Source organism: Alligator mississippiensis, chromosome 4, assembly GCF_030867095.1.
Source record: "Alligator mississippiensis isolate rAllMis1 chromosome 4, rAllMis1, whole genome shotgun sequence".
NCBI classification, from domain to species: domain Eukaryota; kingdom Metazoa; phylum Chordata; order Crocodylia; family Alligatoridae; genus Alligator; species Alligator mississippiensis.
Window position 1 is genome coordinate 106,471,652 of NC_081827.1, and position 12,902 is coordinate 106,484,553.

General features: G+C 39.5%; 1 protein-coding gene across 2 annotated transcripts in view; it reads left to right on the top strand.

The window, feature by feature from the left end:
* Positions 1 to 12,902, top strand: part of LOC106737859 (uncharacterized) — a 283,248-nt gene that overhangs the window by 99,685 nt on the left and 170,661 nt on the right. For both annotated transcript variants that reach the window (XM_019489653.2, XM_019489655.2), the window contains exons 4-5: positions 7,047 to 7,451; positions 8,714 to 9,088. In XM_019489653.2, the coding sequence (XP_019345198.2) occupies positions 7,047 to 7,451; positions 8,714 to 9,088 (780 nt within the window). The remainder of the gene's footprint in view (positions 1 to 7,046; positions 7,452 to 8,713; positions 9,089 to 12,902) is intronic.

Below are 12,902 nucleotides of genomic sequence, written 5' to 3' on the forward strand. Positions count from 1 at the left end.
ATTCTATGGCTGGAAGATGAAGCTAGACAAGGTCAGACTGTCGTTTTTTTTAACAGTGAGGGTATTTGACCTCACTTTTAAAACCATTTAACTCCACTACATGAAGTATTTAGATGCAGATGAGATGTCTTTTGAAAAGAAATGTGATAGCTTAACCAGAAGCTTTGAGGAGCCACTGTATGACACTTTGTGGCCTGTGCTATGTAGGAGGCCAGACTAGGGTGCCTGTACACAATTGCAGAGGGTGCTCTGATGTGCTGTAATTCCAGTGTGTTGGAGCCTGCTGAAGCATGGCATTTACTGTGCTCCAGCAGCCTCCTGCATCTCATGTATCCACATCTTCACACTTAAAAATGGCAGCAGGGACACTTGAACTAAACCCTGTCAAACAAGCTTTAGTTCAAGCACCCTCGCTGCCATTTTTAAGTGTGGGTATGCTGATACATGAGACGCTGTGGCACTTTAATTAGAACAGCTCTCGGAGCCGGTCTAATTAAAGCACTGCCCCCTCATCCCTGAAGGATGTGTAAAAGTTCCCTAGATCATAATGGTATCTTCTAGCTCTATAGTCTATGCATTTCTGGCTCTCAGAATCAACCTTTTGTCCCAAACACAGGTCTTGCACAGTTTCTCCCTAGTTGTTTGCCTGTGACACAAAATTATTTTAAACAAATTAGTTATTTTAAGAGAAGAACAAAAATGGTCAGGAATGATTAAAAATCCCTTTTTTCTCTAGCTCCAGACTACTAGATAACCTTACAAGGATACAAATAATAAAACGTCTTACAGTCTTTTAATTGTCAATGAATTAAGAAGTATTTTGGGAGAAGGGTTTTATTGAGCAAAATAATCAAGACATTTAATTTGATTACTTAAATAAATAACAGTATTATTGATGACATCTTTTTGTGCTACATTTGATTTAAGAGATTAGAATGCATGGAAGAAACAAAATCTTTACAAGCGGTGTACTAAAGGCAAGAATCTGAAACTCCTATTAGACTAGTGATTCTCAGGCAGGTTCCTGCAGCACCCTACAGTGCCTTGAAATGCTTTCAAGGGTGCCATGGGTGCCACACAATATTATCAGTGCTAGGTGATTTTAGGTGATATTGTCACTGTTAGGTGGTTCACAGGAAAAACCCAGAGGTTTCAAACAGGAATCATTTATTAAAAATACTTGGCCATGTTCTTTCTAATAGAAGAATTGCGCTGTTATTTTTCTGTAATAAAAAATTAGTGAAAACAAAGAACAAGCATTTTATGAGGGGTGTTTTGACTCAGATGAGGGGTGCCTGTCTTCTAATAAGATTCAGAACCTCATTGCATTAGACCAATAAAGTAATAACTCTTATTAGAGTGAAAGTAGTAGCATTGGCCTTAGTGAGGCCTTATTGCAGGATCAGGTCTAAATTTTTAATCTGATGTTTTATGCTCTATTAATTTAAATTTTCTAATAATTTTACAAATGAAAGCCATTTTTATGCCTCATGAAACAGAACAGTTACGGTGACTAAATGATCCTTCTTAATATACAGCAAATACTTGTCCACAGGAATTTTTGTGGGGAGTTCGTTCTCTTAGAGAGAACTACTGTTCAGTCTAATTATTACAGATTATCAGATTAATTTTTTAATTGGACAACATAATTAAAATAACCCCCGCTAGCACGAAACAAAGAGCATATCCTTTGTCTCATGTTCACTCTGAATTGTTATTGCATATTCAAAGCATTGCAAGGATGTTTTTATTAAGGAAATCATCATTCAAAATAGTTTACTCTATTTGCTTCAGCTGTCAGTTTGGTAAATTTATTCAGACCAATAATGGGCTTGGACAGAATTTGTAAAGTGCTTTCCCCCCTGTTTTTGAAATATGATGAATGTGCCATATAGGTGACCTTTACACAAGGCCGCATGTTAATATTCAGGACCGTGCTTTTGTTTGTCTTGAACAATGCCTGTCATTAAGAAAGCTTGGTTTGCCAATATGACCCTCTGTTAGAATGCTGGACCATTCCTGATTGGTCACCAGGAAGCATCATGTGCCTTTGATTGAAATGACATGAAAGATGTATGGTCAAAGTGCTGTACTCAGCACCACTGCTGTGATGTGAAGAAAACCACTTTGACCCAAATAGACCTGCACTCACACAATGTCGCACCAACCAAAGACAACATATTGGGAAGAAAAATGCTTGTAAACTGTGTGTGCTGGAAGATGTATTGGCCAGACGGCCATAGGGCAATCTTTGAACTATTGAAATCTTTAGAAATATTGTTTAGTTCTTGGACAATACTTACAAAACTAATTAATCAAGCATAGATGGTTATTTTCACTCTCTACATAATGCATCATTTTAGTGTAAGAATAGGGCTGTCACATTTATTTTGCTGACCATTTCACAGGTGCTTGCTAGAAAAAGCTTAGCTTGATATATTTTAATGCCAATTGCAGTTCTAATTCTAAAAATACAATCTGAACATATGTGGCATATTGCTAAATATTAACTGGCTTCCAACTTCTTTGTTTGTTTCCATTTTTATGTTTACACACCACTTGGGCTATGACACACGATTTTCTTTTTAGTTCTAGTCCTGTTATTTTTAATTACCACTGGGAGCATTTTGACAGCTCCTCTAGACTGCTATTTTAGACTTGCTTTAGAATTAATATGTTATGGTACATGGAAGCTGTATACCTCAGTCTAAAAATCTATGAAATAGCTATCACTTTTAGATCCACTGATTAAAAATACAATGCAAATGATAGGTAGCATTTATCATCATCATCGTCATCATCATTGTCATCATCATCATCCCAGCTTCCTCGTGAAAAGCGCTGAAAAGCATCTATGAGTTTGGCATTGCCTTCAATGGAAGCTTGAGAACACTTTGCTCCTTGTGGAAATGGGATTTTTTTATATGAGGAAACCATCAGTTTTGCAAATTATCTCCTCCACATACTCCACATGTTGCCCTAGCTAGTTTTATAACAGTTTAAAAGTATATTTTGCAATGTGCCTCCTGCCTAAGGACTGTTCGCCTGTTTAAATAGTAATTTAAATAAATATTTGCTATTGGTTTTGGAAGCCATTTTAATATTAGTGATTAAACCTTGAAATTAATTGGTAGAATCAAGGAGCAATGTATCAGAACATTAACTACTTCTATTTTTACCTCAAGCTATTGAGTACAGCAACAATCATGAAATACTACTAATGATCCCATATGTGGGTTACAGTTTTGTTTCTGCAAATAGCATTTTATTAGGCAAAAGGCAACATTTTAATTAAATATAATAGTTAAATAAATGTATTCAAGCAGTTACCTAACTTGGGTCACAATTCAGCAAAGCACTGAAGTGTATATTCAAGTACCTCCCTGTTTGCCTATGCTGCACAGCACTTATTCTTAATTTTAAGCAACTGATCAAAGTTAAGCATGTACTTATAAACTATTATCAATAGGGACATTTTCTGGATTAGGGCCTAACTGTTATGCTCTATATATTTTAATACTTTAGGCCCTGGTTCAAGAAGGTCCTTAAGCACATGTATAATTCCTTGCTGAATCTGGCTTGTAAAACACATACTTGTTGAATATATCAATACAGAAAACTATTTATGCCATTAAAATATATTTATTGATTAATATATATTAATAATTTACTTTCTCCAAGGATTGTAATTTATCTGGCTCCAATTATCTTAATATATATTATATTTAGGCTGTGAACAAATGTAAGTTTGAACTGCTTTAAAAGAGGAGGGGAAGCTGCCTTAGAATGTGTCATGCTGGGATCAAGGTGCTGACCAGGGTCAGGTGGGGCAAACAGAATCCAGGGACAAGCTGGGTCAGGAAGCCAGGAGGTCATTCTGAGAGTGGGGTCTAGCAGTGCGTTGAATCAGAAAGTCAGCAGGTCAAGCAGGGAGCAGAGTCAGGGAGCCAGGAGATTGAATAGAGATAGGAAGAAGAGAGCAAGCTGGAAGGAACAGCAAAGGAGTCTTGGATCAGGCTGAACCTTGGTGCCCAGACACTTCTCCCTGTCCAAGTGGGGGAAGTGGAGGGCCAGCTTATCCTGACTGGCCACTCTGGAAACAGGGAGTGAGTGGAGGATTAGGACCGGCTGGAGGCTTCAGGCCAGCCTTATCCTGTCTGGGTGGTCAGCCATGCGGTGGTGGGCCTGCACTGTTGGCCAGGCAAAGGCCCCAGATGCAGGGCTGTGACCTTATAGGTTTCAAACAGATGTCCTAGCCCAATGTCATACTCCCAAGTGCTCAAAAATGTTGCTGTGACTAAAGGTAGTCACAGTTTGTGCACTTCAGAAATTTTCCTGCAAGGGCACATGTATCAGGCTGCCACCTATGCTTCCCCCCACCTCTTGGCCCCCACTTGGGGTGTGTTTCTGCAGGACAAGGGCCCTGGCAATGTCTGTAGATGCTAATGTCTGTAGAGCAGTGGGGTACCCCAGGGCTTGGTCCTTGGGCTCGCACTGTTTAACATCTTCATCAGCAACTTGGGCAAGGGGGTGGAAAGCACACTGTCCAAGTTTGCTGATGACACTAAGATGTGGGGCGAGGTGGACACACTTGAAGGGAGAGAGAGGCTGCAACTAGATTTAGACAGACTACAAAAGTGGGCAGATGAGAATAGGATGGGGTTCAACGTAGACAAATGCAAGGCGCTGCACCTTGGGAGATGGAATCCACAGCATACATACAGGCTGGGGAGTTCCCCTCTTGGAAGCACAGAGGTGGAAAGGGATCTTGGAGTCATTATCGACTCCAAGATGAACATGAGCTGCCAATGCCAGATCGCAGCCAGCAAGGCCAGCCATACCTTGTCATGCATCCAAAGATGCATCTAAAGCCAGTCCAAAGAGGTGATACTCCCCCTCTATGTGACTTTGGTCAGGCTGCAGTTGGTGTACTGCATCCAGTTCTGGGTGCTGCACTTCAAAATGGATGTGGCCAGCCTGGAGAGGGTTCAGAGGACGGCTACCTGCTTGGTGAGAGGGCAGCAGGACAGGCCCTACGAGAAGAGACCGAAGGACCTGAACCTGTTCAGCCTCAGCAAGAGGAGGCTGAGGGGGGACCTGGTAGCTGCCTACAAGCTCATCAGGGGAGATCAGCAGCAAATAGGCAGAGCCCTTTTCTCCCCAGCACCACCTGGGGTGACAAGGAACAATGGTCATAAGCTGATGGAGAATAGGTTTAGGTTAGAGATCAGAAGGCAATATTTTACAGTTAGGGTGGCCAAAATCTGGAACCAACTTCCCAGGGAGGTAGTCTTCGCCCCTACCTTGGGCAAATTCAAGAGGAGGTTGGATGATCACCTGTCTGGGGACTTGTGAACCCAGCATTCATTCCTGCCTGTGGCAGGGGGTCAGGCTAGATGATCTGTTCAGGTCCTTCCTGACCCTAGCTACTATGAAACTATAATGAAGTGGATCAGCTGTGCTGGGACACATTGCAACACAGGTGATCTCACTCCAGAGATGATGTCTGTTTATGGTATTAGGAGACCATATAAACTGTTATAATATGTTATGTCTGAGTGTTCTCGCAGTGATACAAGTCAGCTAAACCACCCTAGCATTAAATCTGAATATAAGAGGGTTGCAACAGTTTTGTTATGCTTGTACAGGCAGGGGAGCATGCAGATGTACTATTTACATGGTAGCAGCTTGTCTTGGTATCATTTGATACTGATACAGTTGTTAAGCTTGTCTTTACCCTTAGGCTAAGTATAGACTGTCAAAAAGCCCAAGGCTGAATTGATTCAATATTCACAGGTTAGTTTAAGCTGCATAGATTGAACTGATAAGAGAACGGATGTTCACTTTTGATTCTGGAAATGCAACCACCTGTCTGAAGTGGCCCAGGCCAGAAGTTGGGGGCGGGGTGAGGGGTGCAGAGTACTAGAACACACCTCCCTGCTTGAGCAGACAGCTTGGACCAAGGCTAACACACCCACCTTGCAAGATGGGGTAGAGGGAGAGGTTGAGGGTGGTGTGAGGCATCATGGGATGCTGGGGGACTGTGAGTTAACCTGAATCTGGAGGGGATCTGGACATAAGTTCAATAAACTGATTTAACCTAAATCAGTTAATTCTGATACTATATCCATCCAGGTTTATTTTAAATCAGTTTTGGCCATTTTGGAAGTGGTTCATGTGCACTAAATTTCTGTTGTGTTACAGCTTTGAACCAGTTTCTGATTTGTTATACTGTTTTATATGTAATTTCTGTCCCTTGGCTTAGTTTATTAAAGATTTATATTACAGCTGGTTTCTCCAACTCAGGCATAATGTAGTATAGGAAACTTATGCTTCCATTGCTTAAGCTATACTTGTCCCCTCAATAGGAGACATTATTTTCTAGTCCTTTCAATCTTTCATCCTTCATAGGGCATCATCTAGTGTGTACTGAAGTCAAAATAAAGACTCCCATTAAATTAACTGGAATTTTTATCAGGCCTATGACACAATTCATGTGCAAACTAAAAAAGACAAAACCAGCAGTCACTGAAAATCCAAAGTACCTAGGCATCTACTTATCTGTTTAATGTATCATACACATACAGAACTTTGTACATGCATCTTGTTTACATGCTGCAAATTGGAACTGCAAAGTTAGAAAACATTTTTCTGTATTTGACATTCAGAATCTAAAAAGTACTGCTAACCACAAGCATTCAAAATAATGACTCTAGTTCCCCAAAATCATGAGATTGTCCTTAAAATCTCCTGGTATTTAAAAACAATACTTTTTTTTTTTAATTTGCCATCTCTTTTTCAAAAGTTCAGTATTCACATTTTTGAGGTTTGTCTACAGAAGGGATTTTTGTTTAAAAAATAGAGAAAGTCAGATAGTAACGTTATTACCATAGCAGTGTCCTTAAGAAAATCAGCAAATGTCATGAAAGCTGGCAATGCTGAGTACATTAGAAACAGTTAACGATCCATCTAATTTCATTCTATTGCAGCTTGGTAGACATTACTGAAATTGTATGTATTTAAGTAATTTTTCCATTCCATTTCAGGCTCTTTTAGAAGAGGACAGAAACAGGTTTTTCAAACAAAATTACCCATATACAGAGAATATAAAGTTCCAAAATTACCTCCACCCAGCTTGGCTTCTAGTGAGGAAGATCTAGCTCATGCAGTTATTCACCCACATGCTCCATCAATGAGAAACCAAGAGGTGCCTCTGGCAGAAGCTACTAGGTCAACAGAAGAAAAAAAAGAACCTGAAGGTCCAAAACTCCTAGGACAGAACACAGAAATTAATGAAGATACTGGATTAGAAGAGTTGGACAGGGTTCAAGACAGCACTATTCCATTGGTCTCTGAAATGGAAAGTACTTGTTCAAACATCAGTAGGTCAACTTCAAGTGTGATTAGCAACCAGACTTCATTCAGCTTTGAAAGAGATACTAACTGGTCAGGTATGTGGTATATAAATTCCTCTATGTCCCATTCTTTTCTGCTTGTGTTCATTTACTCCATTTTACTTACAGTCTAATCTTTAGAAATATAGGGCCTGAAACTGCAGTTGGGGATAAGACATGTTAAGAATTGCAGAAGGCAGGGCAGGGGGTGGGGGAGCACCTTAGAGCCTAAGATGCCCTCCTGCCCTGTCTTCTGCTTGACTTCAGACCAACATAACTACTTACCTCTCTCTACTCATGTTAAGAATTGTTTGTATCAGCTGATGTATTAAAACTTGCTTCTCAAACCAATTGATGAGATTCACCATCTTCTCATCAGCAAATGAAATGAACAACTAGCATGAGCGACTGGTGCCTCCTGAATCTGTGGGGGGCACCTGTAGAAGCCGCCGCCGGTGTTGGCTGTGTCAGGGGGGGCACCAGCCCTGCCGACAGTGTTAGTGTCAGCCATGAGGGGGGCACGTGCACCCCCGTGCACCCCTTTCCAGTCGCCTGTGACATCTAGTGAACTTGTAAAAAAATAACTCTCCACTGTGTATTTCCCTTCAAAACCGTTCTGAGACAGATCACTTTTATTTTGAAGGAGTTAAATATAAGAATGTTCATGTTTTCCGTGTCAGTGGTAACACCAAGGAAAAGAAATCAGACTGCAGAAATAAATGGCTTGACTGTAGTCCTTAACTCTCAGTGAAGAATACCTATTCATGCAAACATCCCCACTAGTGTCACTGATAAATGTAAGCAGTGTAGTGGGACAGTGCTTTAGATACCACCTATTGGTTTAGTGTATGCTGAGCAGCATGGGTAAAATGTTGTATACCCATTATAATGTAAAGATTTTATTGGCACACACCCGGGATGACCTGCAGAATTCACATGCCTTTGTGACTCTCAAAAAATGCTACCAAATTTAATTTGATGTGTATTGACATATATTCATAGATGGAGAGGGTGTTTCTGAAAGCAATGGCAATTTTGCAATAAAACCATATTGTGTACAGTGATCATTACTGGAGCATCCCACTTCTCTACATAGTTGTAAATGATGGGTGCCAATAATGTTGTCCTCTGCTGTTTAGTTTCCCACTTGTGCACAACAGATTTTATTTTGAAATTGTCGTTACTTTCTACAGCACCCTCATATATCTGCATGCATTTCATAGGTGTATGCGGGTATGCTTGAGGGCACACTGTTTTATCTGTGCATATCTTTTTGTGTGTTCATGTCTGTAGAGATACTTACTGTGTTTATATTACAGATTTTTCTAGAAAGCTTTCTAGTGCTACCATCAGCAGAAAGGGGAGCACACCTCTTTCTCAGCTTCGCTCTTCCTCCTTTTCCATGTCTGCAATGGCTTCCTCAGACACAGAACTTGAAGCAGACAGTAGCAGCAGCCAAGTCTCCAACCAGTCCGCTCTACAGAAAAGCTCTCTTATGGTGGCAAATGGTTACTGCAACAATATTCTGAACCCCAGCCTGAACAGTTCCAGTTACCATGGCACTGCAGACAATCTCCAGGGTTCATCATATTCTGTGAAAAAATGCTCAGGGCAAACACCGTCTTTCGTAGAAATTTGGCATGACCGTCTCCTTCACCACTGGCCTGTTCTTCCACCGATCTCCCCACAAAGAGGTTAATAAATGTTTACTTTTTTTCCTGTTTCCATATGGTTTGTTCACAGGCTTTTGCTTGTATGTGTATGAATGCTCACTTGCATTGACTGCTGTGAGGGAATTGTTCCACTAATGCTGGCCATCTTCAAATCAATGCCTGCACATAACAACAGAAAGTGCCTCAGATGTAGTGGTTTCCACAGGACTATTGTTAGGCTTTTGTTAAGCATTTTTGAACCTAATAAATAATGTCAAAAGTCTCTATCCTAGCCAAAAATGTTCCTTTTGAAACAGTTCTAATAGTATTTTTGTTCTGCGATGTCTCCCAGTGTTGCAAAGAATTTGTGCTTCACAATAGGAATCTGGTGTATCGCGTGCCACTTTGCAGTGTGTGCGTGCATGCGCTTTTTTAATCCTTTTTGCAATATGAACTTTTCATTTGGCAAAGCAAAAATTCCACTTCCCAACTTTAAATAACCATATTCATTTTGAAGGTTAATGTCGTAAATTAAATGAAATTTCACAAACTATAGTAAATCAAATCTTAATGATGCTGGAATGAAATGAAGGAACATGAAATATTGAACTTAATTATATGCTTTTTCAGTGCATTTCCTTTGTGTGTTGTTGCATAATTCATAATTAAGTCTGAAGCACGCTTGAGCATTTTACTTTATGCTCTAAGAAACAATGATCATAGTGGTCAAAGATGATCACAATGGTCCCTTCTGGTCTAGAAAGATATGAATCTAAATCTTAATGACAGTTTATTGTGAAGGAAACTCTAATTGGAGGTTTGCTGCAATTCATTAAATATAGTATAGTATATGGTAATAAGAAACTCAGGTTGTCCTTTTACTATAGTAGGGGCTATTCCTGGGATACAGTCCTCTGTACATCTTTCGTCCCAGAATCAGCTCTCCAATATTGGGGTACATGTGTTGAATGGAGAAATTGATTTTTTTGACCAGGATTAGAAGCATACTGCTTTGATTCCTACTCCACAATGCAGCAGCTGTTGCATTACTACTCAGGCAGCTGAAGGACTCAGTTAACTTAATGGCTTATTGTTTCACTCCATGAGTGTTAATGATTGTCTCTCCTTTTTTAATGTTCTGGATGTTCCACTAATTGAGCTAACCTTTCTTAGGTCAATATTGCTCTCTGCTAGTTGCTCCTGGCCTTTCTCCTTCTATTTCACAGCCTTGGAGACTCATTAGCTCTTTTCAAAATCATTAATATATCTATGGAGACCAGTTCCCAGCAGCAGCTAGATTTTGAATGTCAGTTAAAAAGGAAAGAGAGGTAAGTCAGCTGAAGACTAGGTTCTGTCCCTGATTTATGCAGCAACAACTCTGGAAAAAACTTTTTTTATCCTTCATTCTGGTTTTCAAAAACAAGTTGCATATTACATTCATGGGCATGTTGTATATGTGTTGTATTTGCTATCTGGGTTTCATTTCTGTGCATTGTACTTTGCTTCTTTTTCTTGTGGGCTTGATTTGGGAGGGAAGTAGAAAAAATTAGAGTTGGCAGTCGAGACCCAGGTTAGTGCACAGGCTATTTGAAATTACATGGGTGTTCACTTACTTTCTGTGCCATAACTCATTCACAGTAAGTCAGTTTATTTCCATTTGATTCTAGTGGCTTCATTTTAACATATTTTATGGCTACAGTAAACCTGTATATTATATCATATGCAGCAGTGACAATTTCCCTCAGTGTTATCAGTGAAAAGAATATAAGGTCTAAAACAGATTTTAAGTCATTGTAACTGTAATAGAGAATAAGTATCATTCAGCACATTGACACCAATAACGTAAAGCCTCTAATATTTTGTAGTGTAGTTCATCAAACATTTGTCTAGGTTCATTTACTTTACATATTTAAAAAATGTCACTGTGTATCCAGGCACCACCATTTTTAGGCCCTAATGTCTTGCAGTTGTGTTACAGCAGGAGGTACAAGTTGTAAACCTTGGTTGCTATGGTTTCCTGGGGAAAAAATGGCTTCCAATAACTATGAGTTGATATGACATGGTGTGCAAGAGCATATCCCTTTTGGTGTGAAGCAAAATGAGTGTCACCAGTGCATTTTTCTTATATTTTGATAAATAACCACTTCTATATCCCAATTAGTTATAGGAGAAGATGGCAAATGTAAAGCACAGAAAAAGCACTCTAAGAAATGACCCTTAAAATGGAGTCCTGTGTCTATGTCTCGGTGCTCAGTATTAAGATGATTAAAAGGATAACTTTCTGTCTGTCACCTTCCAAATTTAACCTACCAAAAGGCATGTTGTGATATCACAAGAAATACAAAGATAGGGTAATGTTAGTCTTCATTTTGAAAGGTAACAATTATTGAACATATCATCCAAAATATTTGACATCATCTGGGAAGCGGAAACTTCTTCCTTAATAGGGACCTTGTGAAATTCTTTCAGTCATTTTTAAGATAACTTTTTTAGATTTTTTTTCACCCCTAAGAACAAATACTTACTACTACCTGATTGATATAAATTAGTCTATTTTCATTGTACACTCAAATTTTACTGTAATAGTACGTGCTAATATTTGAAGCCAAGTGGATGGCACAGGGTTCAGGGGATAAATCAATAGACTAGAAGCCAGAAAACGTGGGTTGTCTTCCCATTTCTGTCACTGGCCTACTATGTGATTTTGGCATGCGTACACTGCACTGTAGTGTACTGACACCTGAGTTAACTCAGGTCCTCAAAGCACTCAGCCACAGCTGAAATATAAAATAAATATATTTATTCTGATTTTTTGCAAGGCATATTGCATGTTGAGTGCTGTGCTGCCACAGTTGGATGGCTTCTGGTATCTGAATTCACTTGGGTATTTTTACGTGTGGCCAGGTAACAATTTAAAGCGTAATGAACTAATTAATCACATCTTAAGTGGAACCTGTTCTAGGGACCTCCATGTGAGCTATACAAACCCACTTGGGACCCTGGGTAAGCATTACAGCAGCTATATTTTACCATTAGTATTGGTACCAAGCTAGCTAGATTAGAGCTAGTGTCGATATGGCTATCTATACTGCAGTCACAACTACAGTAAGCCATAAGTCTCTGCTGGCCTGTTGCTAGAACAATTACTTGTATAATTGTGTTCATAACAGCTGTGGGGTTGGTATTTTTGGTCTATCCTATTTAGTTCCTTTACAAGTTAGTTACAAAAACAGTTCAAAACAACTTTTTTTCCTGGAAAATCTTTAGATTTTTCATCATTTTGACCCTATTTAATCTAGATTTCCATTTTGTAATGCGCTTGAGTCTCTGCTTTTCAGAATATGAATCAAGGATGCCAGTTTAAAGATAAGACACTAGTGTCTCCCTGATAAAAAAAAAAAAATAGTTTTTGAGAAACTCATCTCAAAGCCTTACTGGATTTATGAAACATGCCTATTATATAACCTTTGATACATACACAATACATTAAAACACTATGCCAAGGTAGTTGTTAAAGTAAATCAAGTTGTATGCCCTCATAGATTATCCTTGATTTTCCTTTAGCACTTTCTGTATACAGGGAAAATTGCATGAACCTTAGGACTTGCTAACTAAATAGAAGGTAGCAACATCTTTCTTGATCACAAATAAGTCATAAGATGATTTGGGTTGGATCCAGGGGTATTCAACCTCTGGCCTACAGGCAAAATGTGGCCTGTGGGTTTCTCCTACAGGTCAGGAAATTTGGTAACAGGGGAATGGTGGCAGTTAATACTGCCAGCCTCCCCCTGCTGCCAAACTCCAAGCACCATGCGGTGGGTTGGGGGCAGGCTATACCCCCTACCCCTCCTGCAGT